Raw genomic sequence first — 23,507 nt, 5'->3', positions numbered from 1 at the left:
GGTAGGGAACCAGAGAGCTGACACCAATGTATTTCTGTTTCATATGAAGTTTTTATGAAAAGTGCACTGGTCGTTGTCTTCCCAGCTGCTTCAAACCAAAGGGATCTTGACGTCTTGCACGGTTGGATTTGTCTTCAGAATGGTGCTTTTCATTGCTTAAGCCTAGAAACAAGGTTTGTAATTTTATTGCAGCGATTACAACCAGATTGGTCCATATTCACCTGGACTGCAACCAAACATACTGCCATATGTTATTTTTTTTAAATGGGTACGATATTGGTTAACAAGAAGTGTTATTCTTCCCTGTTTTGAGTTTGTTGGTTCTGCCAGTGATAAAAGTCAAGCAAACCTCTGTCTGGAGAGAAGGGCCTGTAAGATATTGCTGCTGGTTTGAAGCTTCCCTGCAGCTCCTTGCTGAGTTAGCAGGTTTGCCCCATAGATCACTGGTTGGCATTTTTGAACATCCTCCAGGCAAAAAGTCTGGATCAGTCCAGCCTCACAATCTTTAGGTGGGGATCTAGTAGCCGGGTTAGATTGCATCGACCAGATAACGCAGTGTTTTCATCAGAACTGCCGCCATCATCGGAGAGCACCAGTTCCTCAACGGTGCTGTCAGCAGTGCTTGCTTTGATTTGGTTTAATCCTTCAAAGAGCCCTTGTGGAAGAGCTTTGAGGTGGGATCCCTGGGCAGGCAGGTGGCTGTTTGGGACGCTGGATTCGGGAGCTGGGGGCTGCTCCGCGGTCATTCTGGTGGGGACCCAGTGCTGCAAACCGGGCGGCAGCCCGGCCCGCTCACGGGGTGACGTTCTGTGACGGTTTGCAAGACGTGTGGCCTGCTTGAATACTTTAATTGCTTTGTATTGCCTCAGATGTATATTGCTACTATCTCAAATGGAATTTGAGGCTTGGTTTTTAATAACTTTGAAAATTATTTGTTTTTCCTCATCTTGTTGGTTTTGGCACATAGGAAGTGAGAACGGGGCTCCCCGTCCATGCTGAGCTTCCCACAACCTCATTCCTGGAGCTGTTGTCTTTAGAAAAGCCATACAAGTCAGAGCAGGAAATAACAGATGCATCAATTTTAGGTCAGAATTCCATGTAGGCTTACATGTCACCAAAGATGATTATACGACTTTGCATGTTTTACAGTGTTACACACTTCAGCTATACAGACTAAATAAAATTTTTTAATTTCTTGATTAAAAAATGTCTCTTACTTGTTCAGAGGCTCTGATGTAGCAAACATACGTAAGTGTGATGTTCTGTGATCAGGGAAAACTTCCACTCTTGTCAGAACTTTGTTCCAAACTTGTTTTGAAAAGCAATTACAACTGGCAAGTGGAGCTGTACCTCAAATTATTTTACCTTCTAATTTAGCATTTTCTATGTGTTTTTGCTTGTTCTACGCCTTCTTCTCAACTCCTCAAGTAGCTGTTGCAATCCAGCTCTTCTGAAAGTCTGGTCCTGACCACGGAGCATTTCTCATGTAAATGGTTTTAAACCGGATTTCCGTCCAGCAGTAACTCAGATCCTGCTAACACAACCCCGTAATCTTGCAGGTCCTCCACCAGGCCGGAGGTGGCGAGCATAGAGCTGGCGGATCAGGACGAGCGCCAGTGTTCGCAGAAAGCCCTTGTCCAGGCACGCTCCTCCCAGCCCACACGTCTCACCAGTATCATCTTTGCTGAAGATATAAGTAAGTTTTAACTTCGGTAAGCTCACCACTGCTTGGTTTGGGGCATTTATAAATATATGAAGAGTGAGTGTCAGGAGGAGGGAGCCAGGCTCTTCTCGGTGACAACCAGTGACAGGACAAGGGGCAATGGGTGCAAACTGGGACACAGGAGGTTCCACTGAAAGATGAGAAGAAACTTGTTCCTGGTGAGGGTGGCAGAGCCTGGCCCAGGCTGCCCAGGGGGGTTGTGGAGTCTCCTTCTGTGCAGACATTCCAACCCTCCTGGACACCTTCCTGTGTAACCTCATCTGGGTGTTCCTGCTCCATGGGGGATTGCACTGCATGAGCTTTCCAGGGCCCTTCCGATCCCTGACATCCTGTGATTCCGTGATCCTCCAGAAACACAGTAGAGATTTAAAAGTGCACAAAGCAAGAAATGTCCATTCGTATGCACAGTGATTTTAGGCTTTCCACAGACATGGGGTTTAAGTTCTGTTTGTTAAAGGCCTCAAATAAATGTTAATTATATTAATGATAGATCCAGGAAAATGGGTAATTCATTAAAAAGAAGAGTGGGGTGGCAGAAAATAATTTTCGGTATATACTTTTTATATAATGCAAATTCAGATGTTTTGCATTTAGAAAGCTGGAAATTGTCTTTATGTCTATCATACAATATATCTGGTTAGTTTTTGTAATGCGAGATGGGCAAAACAGATGGTCAAGTCAGTGTCTTGCAGTCACTAAATGAAGAAGTATATAGGGGTTTATTGTCTGTGGGTAAAAGTCATTAAGTTCTCTAAGATGTGAGCGAAGTGTGACAGTTGCACTGCAGAAACTCTTAAAAGGTACTCAGAAAATGTCTGTAATTGTTAGTATAGATGGAAATCACAATTTTTAAAGATTTCTTCTGGAGTTCAGTGAGGAAGGGAGCTGCTTTCCTTGCTTGCTTAGGCACAGTCACCCTTTGACCAAGTGTTTCTTAGTCAAGGTCACAACCCAGTTCCAGTTCCTTCAGTGTCTTGTATCATGGGCTAAATTTGAGGTGATTTTGTCGTCTTGGTGCTCTTGATGAGCACATCCAGTGTTGCTGATTTCATGTGCTCTTTCTGATGTCTCTTCAAGTGACTGGACAAGTGCTTCGTTGTGATGCTATAGTTGATATAATTCACGACATCCAAATTGTGTCCACAACAAGAGAACTCTATCTTGAAGATTCACCACTGGAGCTAAAAATTCAGGCTTTGGATTCTGAAGGTAAGAGGTTTACTAGCAAGAGATAAAATCTATATTGAGACTCTTAATTGTCTGATCACAGAATCATAGAATTTTCCCAGGAATGTTGGAATATTTTCCCAGGAAGCTTAACTCTAGTGGTAAAGGTGTTTTTTAAAATCAAACCTAAAATAATCAAAATGAAGGTGTCAGCTCTTAGCAATTGTACCTCCTGGTCAGGAGTAAGAATGTAACGAGAAAGATCCCAACACTTGTCTTGTTGAAATGTCCCATCAGGATTTAACCAGCTTGAGCAAAGCTGCATGCGGATGTGAACAACTATGTTGGTTTTGATTTTCTTTTGAGCTGATACAGTCAAAATAATTTTGCAGAAGTCCATTTTATGGGAATCCAGTCCAGCATCCAACAGGACGTTCAGAGGTGGTGGTGAAGACCAACTACCTATTGTTTGGATTGTGCGTTTATCCACTGACCCTGTTATTTTCCACTGAAGCAAAGCAAGAGTGTAATGCAGCTTTGCAAAGCTAAAGCATGCATCATTAAAGAAAGTTAGACTTGAATGCATGTTAAATAACTTGGTCTCAATCCATTGTAATTGTGTTGCCTTGTGTGTTTAGAGTTTTCTGCTTAAAATCCTATTTGTTTGGGATTGGGAGCTATCTGCAGTAAGGTGCATAGAAAGGGAAGGAGAAAGCATAAGCTGTGCAATGTGTTCACTTGTCTTAAAATGGTTTTGTGGCTTACTGTCATAAACCTCCTTTAAGCATAAGAATTTTATTTTAATATAAACATAAGTGTCAAAGGGAGAAACACAAATGAAAATATATTTTAAAATATAGTAAATACTGGGATTTCAATTCCATATTTATTTGTGCCAGTGGACACTGCAATTTAGAACAAAACTCATAAGTTTATAAGATATTTGATGTTAGCAGCTTATTACACTTAAAGGTAATAATAAATCTTGGGCTTCAGTCTGTTTATTTCTTTGTTTTTGTTCCTTTTAAACATTTAGAATTGTCCTTGTTCTAGCGGGTCACAGTTTCTAGAAAGCAGGTGCTCAGTTTGAGTTCCTTGAGTGGTTGTGGGTAAATCACACTTGTGCTCAAAACCAGAGCAACGTGTGGAAAGTGCAGTTCATTGGTGCTGGGAGCGCACATCACCCAGGTGGGATCTTGGATCCACATGGTTCAAAATGAAAGACTGATTGGCAGGTTTTTTTGATGTCCTGCTAATATCCAAGAACTAGTAAGGGGTTTGTGGTCAAAGAGGAAAGAAGGTGGCGGGTGCCAAGGATCTCTGAGGGAGATGGTGACACCTGCACCTATGCCATGGGCTGTGTGAAAAACATCAAGTGGTGTCTGGTGCAGCAAAATGTGAACAGAAAATCTTAAATTTGCCAGTAAAGCAAGGTAGATTGTGATTTTTTTAACTAAACACCAATAGCGCTGCTTTTAGGGATAAGATAGAGAATCTTCCTAGCGAAAAAAATAATCATTTGTGTTCCAGGAAGACTCTCTGCTTGTTACTTATGTTTGTTTTAATCGGTTTGATTTCTAGGAAACACTTTCAGCACGTTGGCAGGGCTTGTCTTTGACTGGACAATAGTAAAAGACACAGAGGCTGATGGCTTCTCGGATTCCCACAATGCCTTACGGTAAGTTCATTTAATTTGTGCTCAATAGTCTTAAGTCCATTAAGTTCGTGTGTAACTATTTCCCCCCTTCTAGGCAGTTTACTGAACTGATGCCTAAAATAATGCTTGTGGGTCAATTGTTTCAGGGTTTTTTGAAGTGCCTGGGCATTCTCATCCTTGTTTAATTTAACAACGGATAGTGTTAATGAGCAGCCCAGCTGGCTCTAATGCAACAGTGAGAAATGGATAGATGGAATTGATCTTCTGAACCATCTTGTGCAAAGGAAGGTTTTATCAGTAACACTGTTATCTCGGGATTTCAGCAGATAGTTGGTTATGGTTTGTTTGGTTGGTTTTGTGGTAGTTTTTGTTTGTTCTGTTTTTTTGAAGGACAAAGAGTCCTCTTCCATTTCAGAAAGGAGATCTCTGAACTTGAAGAGTTTAGTGTTTCAGTCAACACTTAGTTCTGGTGTTGGAATAGCTTTCCAAGCTTCAGAGTAGCAACCTTTACAGTGGAAAGGACCAAGCGGCTGCTTGTCAGCGAGATACAGCTCACAAGGCCAGGTGAAATAATTCAGTGAAGGTATTCAATACATCGTCTTTCAGACAAAGCGGTGAATGGAAAGCACGTGCTTGATAAATAAGCCATGGTGCTTGGTTCATCATCTCTACTGAGTCAAATAATAAGTTAATTTGCATTTAGAAGTGCTGTATTTTGTGGAAACTTCTATCCAAAGATCCTGAAAGTGCTTTTCAGCTGACAAGATAAGGGGTTTTCAGCATTTCTGTATAACTAAGTATTCCCTCCCTTTAATGCAGGTGAAGTTCTTGCCCAAAAGTCAGCAAGCTCACCTGTGGCAGGCTTAGGAATAGAATCCAGACTGTATGATATTTTTTTCTACTTTTTTTTCTTGCAATATTTGTCACTAGTCCGTCTCTGGCCTGTGTTTTGGTGTATTTTATTTTATTATTAAAAAAAAAAAATGTATATGCATGCGCACCATGTAGCTTTACAGCGATGACGTTCTGTTCTTTAGTGTCTTTAAACAGAAATTTGAGTTTCCATCCTTATTAAACTAACTAGAATTGAAGGCTACACAGCAGTACGTTGTACGGGATATTTTTCATGTTTGATCTTTGCACTGATATCAACTGGTGTCAACACACCAGGACCCTGTTACCTAGCAGTATTGTGCTAGTATTCATCATCAGGTATGCCATGGTGAATCCTTGGTGTTGCTCGACCTGAGGGTGGATAGAAAAAATGCTTCCCTGATATAGATGTGTTTGACCAGACTGCAAACATGTGCGACATAGGTTTTTCCTCACAAAACAGTTCACAGACACTTCTTTAGTCAAAACTTCCCGAACTTATGGTAGGCTTGAAAGATGAAATAGATTCAGTCATGCACCAGAGGCTTCAGTTACTGCAGAAAAGAGGTTCCAAGTGTAGGTAGATTGTGGAACGTAACGTAGGAAACTATATCTTCCTTTAAAGAACCTGGCTTGGGTCTGGGATTCTGTACCATATTGTGATTCTAAGACTAATGTGGGGAAAGCAGTTCTCTTGGAAAGCAGAATGGTTACCAGTTAACGTCCATCCTCAAACCTGTATTCCAAATACAGGGGAGATGGGATGGGGGCAGCAAACAAGACTCTTGGTATGAACTCTGGTTTTGCAGCCTTAGAGAAAAGCCTATTGAGCCCATAAAACGCCCAAAGCTGTGGGTGTGAGGTACGTGTGGCCCGTCCCTACAGCGGGACCCAGGCCGTGCTGATGGGTCGGTGGGACTGCGATCCACGTCAGTCCATACGCAGCTTTTTGTTTCAGTATAAGTATTTGCTGGAGATGGGATTTTAAGCAAACTAATATTGACAAATGCTCTACTGTTAGCTATGATAACATAAAAATGTTCTCGTGGTGTTACAGCTTTGCAAAATAAGCAATGAGCTGTTAATATTTGTAACTGTTCACAATTTGGCTGTGCAGGTGAAAGCCAAACAGGTCCTGTGCGTGCAGAAGGTGCCAACTTGTAAAACATGGTCCTCTTTCAAGTTCTGTCCTGCCGTTTACCCACTCGTGGCAGATTCCGTTCCCCTCTGTTATTACATCTCATTGAAATGTCTACACGCAGAATACTTGTAGTAACTGTTCATTTTTTTTCATAGTCGTTTATTAAATGTGTCCTGGCTTCTTCAAATAGGCCTAACTTGTGTTCTGGTTTGTTAAGCTGTTGCTTTTGTAAACTTAAGTTTTGGGTCTTTCACATCAGTCGTTCCACAATAATCTAGAGAGCTTTGCAGTCTACACCTACTGTAAAAACTGGAGGGCTCATTACAGACAACATGTGCAGCCTTCTGATATCTCTTGAAATCCCACAAACAAGCTTCAAACAGACTTTCCTCAGTCACAGAAATTAGCTGCAGATGTCTTGAAGAATGAGTAAAACTGAGATATCTGGTCCCAGGCAGACATCTTAAATTTGCTTAAAAATGGAAATAGCTGGGAGTAGACACTGGTGGTGTTTCTCTCTGGGTTTACAAAGATTGGTTAACAATTTTCTGTTCACTTTTTGTTTCACCTTTCAGTATTCTCAAGTTCTCAGAATCCACTTATATACCACCTTCCTATATATCAGAGATGGAAAAAGTTGCCAAGCAAGGAGATACCATTTTGGTGTCTGGAATGAAAACAGGGAATTCTAAATTAAAAGCAAGAATACAGGAAAGCGTCTATAAGGTAAGAACTTGCAATTTTTTTTTGTTTGTTTCATTTATCTAACAGACCGATGTTAGAGGAGCAGTGTAAGTTTGCCGTGCCGTATTTTTCCATTGTGGATATCAGTGCGGAACCTCTGTCTGACTGGGTTGACTCTGTCACCAAAGATGACAGTGCTGAAAGGGCTGGAGCCAGATGCAGTTTCCTGACCCAGAACGGAGTGTTGCCAGGGAGCATTTCTAAAGCCAGCTCTCTGACAAAAGGCCCTGTGGCAGAGGAATACGCTCCAGGGAACTGCTGGAGAGAGTCCAGCACAGGGCAACAAAGATGCTGCAGGGAGTGGAGCATCTCCCGTGTGAGGAAAGGCTGAGGGAGCTGGGGCTCTGGAGCTGGACAAGAGGACACTGAGGGGGGACTCATTCCTGGGGATCAATATGGAAAGGGGGAGTGTCAGGAGGATGGAGCCAGGCTCTTCTGGTGACAACCAGTGACAGGACAAGGGGCAATGGGTGCAAACTGGAACACAGGAGGTTCCACTGAAAGATGAGAAGAAAGTTCTTCCCGGTGAGGGTGGCAGAGCCTGGCCCAGGCTGCCCAGGGGGGTTGTGGAGTCTCCTTCTGTGCAGACATTCCAACCCGCCTGGACACCTTCCTGTGTAACCTCATCTGGGTGTTCCTGCTCCATGGGGGGATTGCACTGGATGAGCTTTCCAGGGCCCTTCCAATCCCTGACATTCTGGGATTCTGTGAAATACTCCTGTGCCATTTAATTATTCCCAATAGGGGTTCACATTCTATATATATAACTCAAATCAAGCTGGATAGGGCATTTTTAAATGCTTTTTTAAAGAAATAACCGACTAGAACACTTTAGGTCCTTTTTTTTTCCGATAAATAAATATCTAGAACAAGGATTATTATTTTGGATAAACCTTTATTTCCCCGTTGTCCTTGAAATGAGGGTCATATGAATACTTGGTTAGTATCTAATTGTACCTCATTATATTGTGCCCTCCTTTGGGATCAGAATGTCAGCTCCAGGGGTGCTGAACTGCAGCATTGCTGCTTTTCCCAGCCAGCGTGCAGACCCGTGCTGCTTCTTTCTTTGTAACTTGTGGTGACTGAGTTTTGAATTTCTCTCTGGTAACAGAGTTGGTTTTTCCCTTAGTAGAATTTCCAGGCACCTCAGAGAGTTTTTGTGGGTTATCACGTAGAGGAACACGGGGCGTTGTGCGAGTATCAACTTGATACTGCACCTTATAAACAAAATTGGTCTATGAAGTGGTGGGGTTTTGCTGAAGCTCATCTCCTGCCTGCAGTCTGCTTTTGCAAATTCGTGTTGTATTTAATGTTTCTGCTTAAAGCAGAATTGCCTTGACTATCTAACCCATGTTCTATGAAAGTGTTATCTAAATGTGTAATGCTAGTAACGTGGCACAAATAGTGCATGTCAAGAATTCTGTTTTTGTTACCGTTCTACCTTTGTTAATTGTGCTCAGTATAGTTGTTCTCCAGGAGATCAGTCTGACTTTTTCTTGAATGCTTGTAGCTTGGTTAGGTATTTATTGGTTTAATATTCATTTTTCTGAATTAGTTTTAAGCTGATACTGTAAGTGAAATTGAAATAATGTTGTTCTGTTTGCAGTTTTTGTGGCTTTCTGGTTAGTAGCTCCTTTAAATCTGCTTCCAGACTACACATAGAATAGAGTTTATACAATTTATACTATTATCTCATGTACTCCTAACTTACTAGACCAATGATTTTGATACAGATCCCTCAGTGAAGTTATAAAGGACATGTTACATGGAAACACCATGTAATACAATAGGGAAAATAAGTTTCTAGATGTCAATAGTCACTGTGCATCTGTATCAAGTTTTTCTGTATTTTCCAGAGAACTAAACTTAAATTATGTTTGTACAGACTTGAGTTTTTTCTCTCTCAGCCTTGCACAGTGTGCACAGAGCAGATCTCTATACCATTCGTTATCCTTTGCATTTCCCTCTTATGACAAAATTTGAGATGATAATAAAGAGCCAATTACAGCAAATAATATTTTTCACTTAGAGATTATAAATTATTGCCATATGGTCTGTTTCAAACAAATGAACTGCTTTGAATGTGGTTGTTTTTTTTTTTCCCTCTCAATCAATAGCATGTACCTCCTGCAGAAGTCAGACTGCTTATTTTGGAAAACATCCTTTTAAATCCAGCATATGACATTTATCTTCTGGTAGGAACATCAATTCAGTACAGAGTTCAGAAAATAAAGCAAGGGAAGATTACAGGTTTGTCCAGTTCTCTCTCTTTCTCCTTTTTTTTTTACACTTTGTTTGAGCTTTTAACTGCTGAGAAACATTTAATTGTGTTTAAACTGCTTTGTTAATATTTATAATGTTTTCCTAAACCACGTGATGATACAGCTGTTTAGTTTTTTGCTCTCAAAAAAATAGTGTCTATAAAGGATACACTCCGGCAGATTTGTTAAGGACATGAAGGTAAGGGTAACTTGGAACAGGAGCTAATGCTGTCATTTTAGATGTAGGCATTTATTTCACCTTGACTAAGAAACTCTGCCTGATTTCTTAGTTAAATCAAGTTTAGATGAGCAGTTTTTCTAATCAAAAATGTTTCCTTGACAAATGGATTTGCTCCACTTGTACAAGTGTGGGTTAGCAGGCCTCATGTCCCTTCAAATGTGCAGAAGGTTGTGAGTGCAGGTGTTGCTCCAAGCAGCCTGTGCTGCTCACCAGGGAGCAGCCCAGAATGGAGCAGCAGGAATTGTGAGGAACTTGTAGAAAGTAATTTGACTGCTCGAAGCTGGCAACTAATTGAATGTTAGGTCAAAACAAACGGGATGGTATTAGCTGGAAATGGCAGCTTTGAAGCTCGTTTTGTATGTGTGTGATATAATCACCAAAATGCTGTTTCTGTGAGACGTTGAAAATAATGTGTGCTCTAGGCAACAATAAAAATTAATCAGCAATAATCAGCAGCAGCCGAACACTGACACACTTCTATTGTTTCATGTGTTGTCTTGTTTTACGTACAGAATTAATGATGCCGTCTGATCAGTATGAACTGCAGCTCCAGAACCACGTTCCTGGTCCCGAGGGGGATCGCTCTGGGCCGGTTGCCAAGCTGGAGCAGGCGACGTCGCTTGTGACGGCATTGCAGCAGGGACAGACCAGTCTCGTGCTTGGCCACAAGAGTATCCTTCCTCGGTGATGCTTTTCCACCCAGAGCTTCATGGCAGGAGACAAATTTCCACCCTTTGCAGCACAAAAAGTTAAAAGTTCGCCACATTTGCACCAGTAATCTTGAAAATGAGAAACACCTGGCTCAGCCATAGGGAGCAGCACTGCTGTGGATGCAGCCTCAACAGAGCTGCCCGGTGCCTTGGAATGTTCAGAGAAATTAGGTTGGCAAAAGATGGGTTAAATCCTGTCTGTTCGCCCAGTCAGGGTGGAAATGTGATGGGGCTTTATTGAATTTTCACATTTAGAGCATGATGTTCTCTAGTGGAATCTCTCTGAAATGCTCACTGTCTTTCAGGATAACAGTTACTTTCAGTGTACGATTAGCTTTAAATATCCGAAGAGGCACAAGGAACAAGCTGATCTTTACTTGACTTTTGTCAAAACTTTTCTGATCCTTTACTGAAACTCCAGGTATCCGCATGCAGGGGGTTTCCAGGCTACCAAACAGCACCATCTATGTTGTGAATCCTGGGTATTTAGGTTGGTACTGGCTGCAGTTTTCTTGATGGCTTAATAGAAGTTCTTGCCTTCTTTTCGTGTTGGTGTGTTCCTTTGTGTGTATATACATGCTTCCATTTCTCATAGTATTTTTCATAGAGCAGTAAATTTATTCATAAAAGTAGCTCAATGTGAAATAAGTTTAGTAGTGAGTAGTATTTATTTTCTTTCCTCTCTGTATTCAGCAGCTTAAAGCAATGAAGGGGCATCTTCAGAGCGCGGGCACCAGAAACAAAATGCTTATATCTGTTATGTAAAGAGGCCATTGATTTGTGCTGTTCAATATTTCCTGTTTTGTAGGATTTACAATTCATCCGGGTGACAGATGGGTCCTAGAAACAGGCAGACTTTATGAAATTACAATTGAAGTGTATGATAAATCGAACAATAAGGTGTATTTATCTGATGTAAGTAAATGTTGATACACTTCTGAGTGCCTGTCTCCTAAGTCCTGGCTTGCTTTCAAATTATTTGAGCAGTTTCTTATTTACATTGAGTTACAACATTTCAAAGTGTGTTGTTTTTTGCCTTTTCCTTTTTTCCCGTTGTTTTATTGTTGTTCTTTGTGTATGTGGGGTTTTTTGGTTGGTTTGGTTTTGTTTTTAAATAAAGCACTCCGGGCAATTCATGCGAAAGTGCTCGTTGGAGTCTGTGCTGTAGAAGAAACTGAAAGAAGTTTCATGAAGCTGGTGAGGGGCTGGAGCACAAGTGTGATGGGAGCGGCTGAGGGACCTGGGGGGTTCAGCTGGAGAACAGGAGCTGAGGGGAGACCTTCTGATCTCTGAACTGCCTGAAAGGAGCTTGGAGCCAGGGGGGGTCGGGCTCTGCTCCCCAGGAACAAGCGCCAGGAGCAGAGGAAACGGCCTCAAGTTGCGCCAGGGGAGGTTGAGGTTGGATCTGGGGAACAATTTCTTCCCCAAAGGGCTGTGGGGCATTGGAACAGGCTGCCCAGGGCAGTGCTGGAGCCACCATCCCTGGAGGGGTTTACAAGACACATAGATGAGGTTCTTAGGAACCCGAGTTAGGTTATGATTGGACTTGATGATCTCGAGGGTCTATTCCAACCAAAATGATCCTATCATTCTGTTCTATAAGTTGAACAATGCACTTGAAACATGTAGCACTGGAAACTGCAGACGGGTGTAACTAGTGGAGAGCAGCACTAATGCGGTTCTCCGTCTCATCAGTCCCCCCAAATATCATATTGTCCCATCTAGAGGTGATCTTTCCTATCACAGAACGTGCTGACAGGCAGGCTCAGAACGCTCTGGAGGGAGCTGCCCGCTTCCTATCAGCTGCTTGTTGGCAAAGGTTGGAGGATTAGCTGGCATGGAAATACTTCACTGTTTAGTAGTTAAATCAGATTAATTCTAGGTGCTAGGTACCAAATATACATTGTTCTAAAAAAAACCCCACAAAATTTAAATAGTTCATTTGCAAGCAGAAGAAATTATTATTGCTTTTCAGAATAACAAGTGTCTGTGAATGTTATTTGATTTGCACTTATTTGCTTCCTGAGATGGAGATCTGAGTTTCAGCTGGGTCTCAAAAGGAATGTGCTATTGGGGCAGTGTATTTGCATGTGTTTCCCCTTCTGTGTTAAAGAATGACAAAGTTAAGAAATTATTGTGAAATATGAATTATTTAGTAGTATAAATAATGGCACTTTTCATGTTAAATTGCACATTGCCTATAATTTTACAAAGGAAATATTTTCTGCAGAGTTAATGCTATGTCTAAAAGATAATCTTATTGAAAGACTGGAAGTTTCTTTGAACTATGTTATTAAACAATTGTTTTCTGATTGATTTATTGCTGATATGCTTCTGACTGTCTGTACAGTATTAATGTCAGTTACCTGTGGCAATACCTATTTCATGTGCTGACTTTAGAACATCAGAATTGATGCAAAGCTGTCCGAAGAATATTTTGAGGTGCTGAAGTCATCTCTGAATGGATCGTATCACTACGTCAAAGCAATAAAGAGGGGTCAGACCATTATTGACGCTGCGCTCACATCAGTAGTGGATCAGGTATGTTTTTATCACAACTTTTCTGCTTTACTGGTAGGCCTAAAAATAATTAACCTGTGCAATAGTGACTTACTAGTGACATAGTAAAAGGAAACCTAAGAGCGACATGGGTCTAAGCCGTCTTTGTTTAAACAGATTAAGAACCGAATTCTAAAATCCTTACCTCAGGAAAATTGTCAATTAAGTCAACAGAGGATTGGCTTAAATAAAGTCTGTGGGATTTTGCTACTGAGTGCGTGGCAAACACCTGTTAAACCAGTGGTGCACAGCACTGATCTTTTATTCACGACAGATGCTTGTGTGGGCACATATCGTATCTTTGTGCTGGTGCAAAGGTCCTGTCACATTCTCTGAGTGAACTTTACAATTTATTGTGGTAGGCTCGTCAGTGTCATACCCTGGCCTTGTTCTGCATTCAGTTACATTTGGGAAGTTTTCTGTCATTTGGTAAGTGATGTTAAATGCTGGAATGAAAATCTGCCAAATGTATCAGCCTGCAAATTTCTTCAAATTAATATTCATTAACTTTCTGCTAGTTGGGCAGGCTGCTGAATGTATGGCTAACTAGGGCACGCGCTGTGAAAGTGATTTGCTTTTGCTTGAAACTTGGAAAAATTCAACACTCCAACCCATCTGCTGTGCAATGGTTTCAGTGATCCCTTGAGTAGGACTTAGTAGATCCTTGTATATGCTAAGCCGTGCTCATTCTCTGTGCCAGAGAGGTTCTCCTGAACCAAGTGAGAGCTGTTAAAGTCTTCCTTCAAGACTCTAGTAAGAAGCAGCGTGTTTTGCCAGAGGGTTGTGGCATTATAAGTACAGCAAAGTTGTAAAGGCCGGTGTTTCAGGGCGGGTTGAGGAACTGCGGATTTTAGGCTGAGTTTTGTCTTTACCTGATGCAGAGCGGAATGTGCAAAGAGTAAATGCAGGTGTGGAGTTACCAAATCAGTTCTCCAGACAAGGTCTCAAAAAGTAGAAGTAATGAAAGAGACTATTTCTTATTGCTGTTTGCCTTTTGCATTAATATGGGCACCTGTATCTCCATCGCGATACTACTCATTTAATACAGTAGCACCCTTTGCTGCGATGAGCTGACCGTTTGCTCACAAGCAATGCTGTTCATAAGCAACCCTAAATAGTTTCTTTCCTTTCTCTCTGAAATGTTTTCAGCAACTTGTCTACATATAAGCACTAAACATTAATTCTAGAAAGCACTATGATGTCATTTATAATCCTGTGCTATTGCTTTTTGTAGGATGGAGGAGTTCATACATTACCCGTTCCGGTGCGAAACCAGCAGGATGTTGAAATCTACGTTCCCATAGTTCTTTCACCCAGCATTTTGACGTTTCCTTGGCAGCCAAAAGCAGGAGTCTACCAGTACACCATCCAGGTACGCCAAAGAAACACCTGTGCGCAGGCAGTGTTGCTCAAGCAGGCGCAGTGGGGCCTGTAACCACTTGCTCTGGATACTTCAGGCACAGTGACAACAAAGACTTTATTCGGAGGAATTTTGTTGGATGTTAGTTACAGGAATTAACGCGGAGTTTAATTCGTGTGTGTGCGTATACACACACAAAACCAACCCCAAACCACCACAAAAACATAAAAACCCTGCCGACTTTTACCTCTTATCTTTGATTCGCTTCCTCTGTCCCGCACACATGCACCACACACGTGGGTTTGGAGTTGCAAAAAACATCCTAGGCACAAAGCTTCGTAGTAATAATTACAAGCTGCCATTTACTGTGGAGAGATGGAAATATGGGAGTATGAATCGGAGTGTGAAGTGACAGCAAAAAGGGCACGACAAGATCAGCGAGCAGCGCCCTGTCAGCCTTTGGCATCAGTGGCCCTCACTCCCCACATCTCTTGCTTCTAATAAAAAGTCACAGGGAGGGAAGGTCAGGGCCACAGTGTCATTTAGCGAATGCCCTTCTAAAAGAACTTTTTTCTAACATTTCTTGTGTGTGTCTTTGCTCCCATGCTGCCAGTCCTTCCATGCACTTAATGAAACAAATGGCTTGTTTTCTGGTACCCAGAGTACAGTCTGACTGGAGAAAAGAACATTGTTGTTCTCCAGCCAGGACTCTCACCCCACCGCAATGATACTGGGATCCTGTGCTCAGCTCTTTCATGCTCAGTTCCTGCCTCTCCCTTTTAGCATAGAGTGCTGCTGAGTTTTGGGTCTGTCTTCAAGTAAACACATGGTATCTGAAGTAAACAAATCAATCTCATAGGGATAAAATTGTGTTCTCGTGTAAATCTGAAGGCTGCCGAGTTTAGCGCTGCCATCTGTAATTTTAATTTCTGTGGGATTAGAGTTTGGTTTAATTCATGCTATACCCAACCACACCAACAGAGTGTGGTAAAAATTCCTATTACAAGTAGGCATTTTCAGTGCTTCATCGTAACTTCTGCTAGAGCCCAGTATGGGAAAGTAAATGTGTTGCTCTGTTTCCTGCCTCTTTTACAGTTCTATTCTTGTTTCACCTTATCTTGCATATATCATAGAACATTCCTTGGTATTACTCCAATAATATGGATCAGTATTCTCACTATACTGTGATTTTTTTTTTTCATTAAAAACATAAAAGATTTCTTCTCCCAACACTTAAATCAGTTTGTGTTTACTGAAACTGAGAACATTTTCCCAGTCCGCCTGTTCGCCAGCACCAGTGGCTGTTTACAGTAGCGCACAGCTTGACTGTTGTTCCTGCCCGTACAGCAGCGTTTGCCTCCTACTCAATGGTTTTTAAGCCAGGCTATTCGAAATTGGTGAATAGACTTTTTCTCAAAATGACTTGAAAGGGATTTTGGATCTAGCCAAGTTCTGTTTATAACTAAAGCAACTCCTTCCAGATGGGATCAGAATGACTCTTTGCTTTTACTTTGTCAGCTGTCTGTTTTTTTGTTGCTGGCGTTGTTCATATTTTTGCTAACAAGATGGTTTCTGTTGCAAGTAAAACAGAGAGGAAAAAAACGCAATATTCCCTTCCCTTCCCTTCCCTTCCCTTCCCTTCCCTTCCCTTCCCTTCCCTTCCCTTCCCTTCCCTTCCCTTCCCTTCCCTTCCCTTCCCTTCCCTTCCCTTCCCTTCCCTTCCCTTCCCTTCCCTTCCCTTCCCTTCCCTTCCCTTCCCTTCCCTTCCCTTCCCTTCCCTTCCCTTCCCTTCCCTTCCCTTCCCTTCCCTTCCCTTCCCTTCCCTTCCCTTCCCTCCTAAGCTGCCACATAGTTTAGATTTGTTTCTTTTCCACACTGCCCTTCTAGACAAGATTTATCATCTTGCTCAGTTTTAGTTTAATTATGAAATGGGTTAGAGCAAATGCTGAGAAAGTTAAAGACATTAAAACAAGGCACGTAAAGGAAAAAGTTGCTCTGATGTTCACCCTTGCTTTACTCTGATGGAATTTTGCCATTTATTGTGGAGTGTGAAAGTTGTCTGGTTTTTTTTAAGCTTGCTTTAAAAATGCATGATTCTCTCTATGCCTTTCTGCACATATTTGGCTCAACAGACCCTTCCTATGGCTCCCAATAATGATGTTTAAAGTCTATAGAGTTACAGCAGTGTAATGATTGTTTCTTCAGTAACTAGTATTGCACATGTAGGAGGACAATACTTATGCTGGGAAAATGTTTTTGGCCTTTCACTTTATAAAATAAGTACCTGCAGCAGATATTACCCTGTCCTGGCTGCGAAGTGCTCATACAGTGGGTGCAGTAATTAGTCTCTGTGGGCCAGGGTATCACGTAACTAGTTCTTACCGTTCTGTAGAATAGTTCCACTCGCTTAAGCTCTTGGAATTGTGAAATAACACTTCAAGAGCTGGCAGCTCTAGGAAAAGGGTGGGTTTTAGTTTGTGGTTGGTTTGAGGTTTGTTATGGGGACCGGCATGATAAAGCTGAGCTGCTCCGTTTGGCAGTGAGTGAGTCCTCCCTTGGGGAGCCCAGGGAGCGGAGCCTGCGCGTTGGGCAGAGCCTGGGGGCGCCTGGGCAGCTCCCGCCCGTGCCCAGCGCTCCCTCCTCCCCCAGCAGCGCGGGAGCAGCTCGTTCCTGAGCGGCTGCAGGGAGACGTGCTGATTTTTCAGCATCAAAATACACAAGTAATGCCGAGAAGAGAGTGACTTTTTTCTTTCTTTTTCTTTTCTTCCCCTCTTGCCTCATTCCCTCCCACCTCCTTTTCTCTTCCCTTCCCATCCTTTAACAATTCCCACTGAAAGACATTAGCAGGTACCGAGTGTGTCAGGTTAGCAGCTCTGAGACCCAGAATCAGCACTTTGGCCATCAGCAGCAGAGCAAGAGTGGGAGTGTTCAGAAGTACGATAATCCCACGTGCCAGGCCTCCGGTGTGCCGGTTTGTGAAATGCTCTGCTGGCTCTGAGCGCTGTCAATCACCCGGAGCTGTGAGCATCAGCCTTCTGCAGCTGGGAGAGAGAGATTTGGGTTAGCGGCACTGGTGAGCACATAGATATGTGCATGAAGAAGCTGACATTCCAATGAGCGAAGGGTGGTAATCTTCTCATCTCTCACTTGCCCTTGCTTGTTTGAAAGTTCTGAGGCGTTATTTTATTTATATTCCCTCAATGATAGCATTGTCATTGCTCAACGTGTCCCTGGTTTTCCTGCAAGATATGGAAAGGCTTGACAGCTAAGAAGCATTAGAACCATGTACTCCATAAAATATTTGAAAGGTTTTCTCTCTGGATTCTAGGCTCATGGTGGAAGTGGAAATTTCAGCTGGTCCTATTCCAACCAGGCAGTTGCTACAGTGACAGTCAAAGGAGTAATGACGACTGGAAGTGATATCGGCGTCAGTGTTATTCAGGCGATTGATGTTCAGAATCCATTGCATTATGGAGAAATGAAGGTAAAACTCTTATTTTCCCAGGTCACTCTTATATGAATAACACTTCTAGAAACAGTGAAGAAGCTGAGAACGCCATAGGCATTCCCTTTCCAAAATGTTCCAAAGAGATTTCCTCACCTGCCCTATGGCAGCTTCAGTGATCGGTTTTGGAGTTTGTGCTTCTGGAGATTCAAGCTCTCTCCACTGCGTTTACTCCCATTTTTGCCCCTTTCTAGTTTCCTTGGCAAGTCTTTTCCCTTGTTGAAATTTGGAGTGCCAGAAGGAAATAGCAGTTTAGTGCTGGCCTAGCCACCTGAGCAGACAAGCCAAACTGAAAATGCATTCCGCAGGGTAAGAGGGGGGTGTTTCCCCTCGCTGGAAAGTGGTGACAGCTATCAGGATGTGCAAGGAAATTCCTGCCTGGAGAAGTGGCTGAAATGCTCTACAGTGGATCTCGATAATGAATATAGATACCAAAGCTGGCCAAGAAAACGTAATCTTTTAGGAAAATGAGGAAAAAATGGGAATGGCAAATACATGTCCCAAGAGGGATTTTGTGGTCTCTGTGCACATCATACCTTATTCTTGGGATTTGGTCAGGGTGATCAGTGTGTGATGTGGTGTGAAGAAAACACAGGAAAATATATGTAACAGCTCCCCAGGAAAGAGAGCACAAAGGCAGGTAAAGAAGCTGCTCTGGTTAACAATGTAAATCTGCAATCTGAAATATTTTTGTCTAGAATGTAATTGATTTGGAAATATCTACTCGTGTCTTTTGAACACAAATAATTTTCCTTAATGAAGTGCTTGCTCTCTCTGTCAAACTGTTAAGAACTACCAGACCTGTTGACCTGATAGAGCGGAAACTAAAAGTACTACTGTGGTGCATATTTGCTGCTGTGAAGCAGTACAGCTCTGCTGCCTTCACAAATTTGGACATTTCCATCTGTGCTTTAACGCTGTGCCTTTTGCAAGGAGCTAAGCATAGGAATGGAAAGCTAAGAGGGAAGAGGAAATGTGCTCTTGACCTCAGAAAAGCTAAGAGATGGTGCACTGAGCACATGTACTGACTGGGGATCCAAAGGCTGTTTGCCTGCATGGGCAGAAACAGAATTGGTGCGTTGTTGCTGAGGCTGGCAAGCAACGTCCATCTAGCGAAGGCTCCGTAAAGGTGATGCTCTTGGTTCTGAGGGAGCACAGATGTTGATTTAGGAAGCACGTCTTGCAAGCCCTGGGACAGCACGCCTTCCTTTACATGCCTGTAATTTAGCAACTGGTGGGGCACAAGCTGAGTGTATCAAATATGCATGCATTAGCTATACATATTGCCTGGTAACGTTGAAGCATTCCCGTGTGCAGCACTGCTGGCGTTGTGCTGCACTTCTGTTGCACTCAAGCCCCTTTTGACAAAGGTGTTAAAAAACGTGTTTGGTCAAGACTGCCAAGTGTGTCCCGTAATGAAGACAGAGCTATGGGAGCAGAAATCTTTCCTCTCTTTTTCTTCTTCCTGCACCTACCGGTGCTGGGTTTTTTGAAGGGAAAATTAGCTTGAGTTTTGTGCTCAGATCATTTATGTCTATTCTACAGAATGGATTTGAGAGGTAGTAAGCTTCATGCTTAAAATAATAATGCAAATTATAATTTGTGCAGAATTTAGTTCTCAGGCTTGCTCTGAAATGACTCTCTGGACAACCCAGGATGCTGGTTTTTAGCTGTGCGACAGTCACCAGCAGGAGATACAGGAATGAAGAATTGCGGTTGAAACTTCTTGTCCTCAAACATAAGTCAAAGCCTGAAGACAGAAAAAATGCATCTCTTGATGTGAGCTTTCAGTGTACTGCACAATCTGAATAGGTTATTTTTGAATGCTTTACTTCTAGTGTTAGGAATTGCATTCTACGTAGAATAACTCTTCAGAGTTTTGTTTACTGACCTCAGTGAGCAAGTTTTAGGAATAGTTAGCTGTGTTCCACGAGGATTACAGTCTTAACTCTATACCATATGGCTCGATATTCTATCCTGAAGCCATTTGCAGATGGTTGGCAAGTTAAGATATTGCAGCTGAAAAGCTTTGACCATAGTGATTGTTATGAAAGATGCGGTCAGTCTGTGGTGGATTCTTGAACGTTAATGGAAAAAGTAGCAAATCAGGATAACAAATAATACAGTAAGGCTTGCTCATCAACACACCAGCTATAATAGCATGGAAGCTCTGTTTCTGCTGGTCTTAGTTCTGAAAGTAATCCTTTTGATTTCCAAAGTAGCTCTCACGTAAATGTTACTTGTTGAAGCAGAAGGCTGGTAAGTTATGCAGTAGATATTTGTGCACTTATTTTAGATTTCTGACAATTTACTGTGGGGAAATGTTGAGACCTGGACACCTTTAACAATGTTTTGTCAACAGAAATGCAAGAAAGAAGAAAAGGCCATTAACCCTTAACTTTCACATACGTGCTGCTGTGGGCGCTGGAGGCGGGGGAGCCTTGCAGGCTGTGTCAGGTTTAGCTCAAGTATTTACACTGGGAAAGTCAAGGCTGGATCAAGATCTGTCCCAGCTGGTGACAATACCTCCTGGAGATATTGTGCAACTTAGTCTGTACTTGAAAACCTACAAAGGAAAAGAGAGAATTATAGATGTAAAACAATCTGCAAACTGATGTTGACTTGGCCTGTTATGGGAAGAGAGCACTAAAACAGCAGCAAGCTTTGCCTGGCCTTTTCTGCTTCCTTTCTGCAGCAGGTAAACACAAAACCAGTGTTGAACCTGAGAATAGTTTCCAGCCATCAGAGAGAATTCAGCAGCTGGGAGAAATACGTGAGAGAGCTCGTTAAAAGAAGGAGAGCATACTGAAGTTGTTTTTCTTGCTGGTAATGCTTTGTGGAGTTCTGTTCATACACCTGTGTCCCGTGTTTCTTTCCACCTTCAGGTGTACGTGACTGAACCTCGTGGGATGGAGTTCACGCCGTGTCAAGTTGAAGCACGTGTTGGCCACATTTTGGAGCTGCCCCTGAGGATTAACGGCATGACAAATGTAGAAACGGGCGAGACGGTCCCGCTCAGCGACTGCTCACACTTCGATCTACTTGTGGAAGTAGAAAACCGTGGTGTGTTCAGGCCACTTCCAGGTGATTTGATGCCCTCCCTATTTTGAAAGTTAAATGAAGATGTTACTAAGTCACACATCTCCTTTCAATCACTGTTCCTATTGCTGTGTACGGTATTCTTAGAGAGGTGGGATCAGAGTAGTTTTGTTTTGAGGATGAATTTTCTTTCTTACGCAGAACTTCCCTCTGATATTTTTGCTGTTTTGAGGGACTCTTGAAAGCATTTTGGCCATTGGATAATGTTTAGTTTTTTAACATGCTCCTGTTACAAAGCTGATGAGTTTTCTCATAAAAGGGCTCCATATGTATTGTGTTTTGAGGTAGCACTGGAAGTGAACACTAAGGTTAGTAACTGCATTGCCTGAATTGTCCAGCGGTATTTTCAATTCTATAAAGACACTGTTCATTGTTTGCTCATGAGGACCTAAGACTAATCAGCTGCTTAAATTTTGCCAAAGCTGCCGTTAAGCCCATTGCTTTAAGAAATGCCTCTTGTCAGGTGTATTATAAAGAGTACAGGACATGCATCTTATTTTCAAAGATTGCCATTAATGTCGCTGGGATAAGTGGACATTGAGCAACGTGCTTGTTCCTGTGTCTGCTGAATTCAGTATGTTATTCAGATGTACCATTGTTTTTTCCGAGTGTCTCTTGAATGCAAGCTCTTTCCTATGCCAGGAAAACCATCTGCATCATAGCATATGTTTGCCTGGGAGGCAGCTATTTTACATGTCAATATACAGTATGCTGTTGTACTCTTTGCTTCCAAAAAAGAAAAAATAGACCCCTCCCAAATCTCAAGATATAAGCAGAGAAATCTCATAAAAATTACCTTCAGCTAGGGAAAGGATGTGTTGTCTACGGTCCCTGTGCAGGAGAGCTTGTCTAAGCACTGTGACTTCTTTGTGCTTTGTTACAAGCCAGTTTCATTTTAGAACAGCAAGATGAAAATAGCAAGAGATAGAGTTATATTAATTTGTGCCCGAATAAAGACTCATGTCCTGTTTAGGACAGTGTGAAAATGAAGTTTGTGAGACATGGCTATTTTGGTAAGTGTGGGGTTTGAGATGAAAGATGGTAATGAACATTTTTACCCGTTTGGTTGGAGAACACATCTCTACTTAGTTCTGGTTGTAATGCTGCTGTCGAGAAAACGCATGTTGAACTTGCATTTGTTTCCCAATATGTATTTATGTATTTTTAATTGATCTGACAGGAAGGCTTAAGCCAACTGCTGATTTTTGCAGTGGAGTCAGAGTGAAAGCTGAAACTCAGGGATACACGACGCTTGTTGTTAGTTACACCCATGGTCATGTCCACCTCAGCGCCAGCATCACCATTGCTGCTTATCTACCATTAAAAGTAAGTGTTTTCACTGTTCCTAAAACAATTAATCGCTTAAAATGACAAAGAGCAAGTTGATATTAGGTAATGAGTATGTTAACACAGAAATGAGGCCCATGGTTGATTCACAGGATCAAAGCTTTATGGGCTGTTTTGGGGAACGGTGTTTAACCCTTTCTTTGGGGAGCAAATCTATAGCAGCGTTTGCCTACATGGACGTTGCAAGACAACTACAGAGGAGTGAACAGTGCCATAGTGAACTAACAGACTGATCCAGCTTCTGAAATGGAAAGCGAATTTGATATCCTTGCCTAATTTTCAGATTTTTGGTGAAAGAGTCACAGTTGCTGTCACCTGAAGAAATATGCAGGACAGTAACAGGAGTCAGTACTGATTCAAGCCAGGATGTTTATCTTGCCTTGCACAGCACACCTGAATTAGTCTTTTCAGCAGACTCTAGCAGGGCTTAAAATTATGCCAGATTCAAATAGTTTGGTTTTTGGCTACCCATTTTAAGTGATTAACAATTGGCTTAATGAGGTAGTAAAGGGGCAGTCAGCATTCTGTGTCCATGATGGCAAATAGAAGCAGACATAGCTGATGATTTCTGCTTCCTTAGTACATAGTCCTGATGTTTGCAAGAAAGCAAAGCTGGCTTGCCTACACAGCAGTGAAAATATACGCTTTTTCCCTAAAAATGGGAGAAACGTGTTTTACTCTTGGGCAACTCACTAGAAAAAACAGGAAGAACAAACCTGAGTGCAGGGTCAATATATGGAAATATTACACAGCATATTACACAGTATATTACTCATCTTCAGTTATCCTCATCTTCAGAGATCTAACAATGAGTCTGCAAAGCTGAACTCCAATACATTTGACCATATGGGGTTTTTTTCCCCCAAAATCTGGAACAAAAGTTTGTGCAAATCGTACAAATTTGTGACAGTAATGATGATTGTACTTTTAAAACATGCTTTTCCTTCAACGACTGTAAATTGCTGGGTACAAGTATTTGAAGATGCTGAGCCATCCTGAGCAGACTGTGTAAAATTATATTATTGGCAGCAATGTGAGACGCGTAGTCCCTTTAATTAGGAATTTTTCATATGTATGTTGTCATTCACATTTATTAGCCAAGCCCCTTGAGGTATTGTAA

At 42.0% G+C, this 23,507-nt stretch overlaps 1 protein-coding gene across 1 annotated transcript in view; it reads left to right on the top strand.

The window, feature by feature from the left end:
* Positions 1-23,507, top strand: part of NUP210 (nucleoporin 210) — a 63,963-nt gene that overhangs the window by 7,392 nt on the left and 33,064 nt on the right. The window contains exons 2-14 of the mRNA XM_082059896.1: positions 1,560-1,696; positions 2,801-2,932; positions 4,472-4,568; positions 7,137-7,287; positions 9,423-9,555; positions 10,320-10,478; positions 10,939-11,007; positions 11,326-11,432; positions 12,918-13,058; positions 14,311-14,448; positions 17,765-17,920; positions 20,827-21,025; positions 22,221-22,366. Coding sequence (XP_081916022.1) covers positions 1,560-1,696; positions 2,801-2,932; positions 4,472-4,568; positions 7,137-7,287; positions 9,423-9,555; positions 10,320-10,478; positions 10,939-11,007; positions 11,326-11,432; positions 12,918-13,058; positions 14,311-14,448; positions 17,765-17,920; positions 20,827-21,025; positions 22,221-22,366 — 1,765 coding nt within the window. The remainder of the gene's footprint in view (positions 1-1,559; positions 1,697-2,800; positions 2,933-4,471; positions 4,569-7,136; positions 7,288-9,422; positions 9,556-10,319; positions 10,479-10,938; positions 11,008-11,325; positions 11,433-12,917; positions 13,059-14,310; positions 14,449-17,764; positions 17,921-20,826; positions 21,026-22,220; positions 22,367-23,507) is intronic.

The sequence above is a fragment of the Streptopelia decaocto genome (assembly GCF_964273445.1).
Source record: "Streptopelia decaocto genome assembly, chromosome: 8".
Lineage (NCBI taxonomy): Eukaryota > Metazoa > Chordata > Aves > Columbiformes > Columbidae > Streptopelia > Streptopelia decaocto.
The sequence above is the reverse complement of the archived record's forward strand: the minus strand, read 5'-3'. Positions and strand labels throughout refer to the sequence as shown.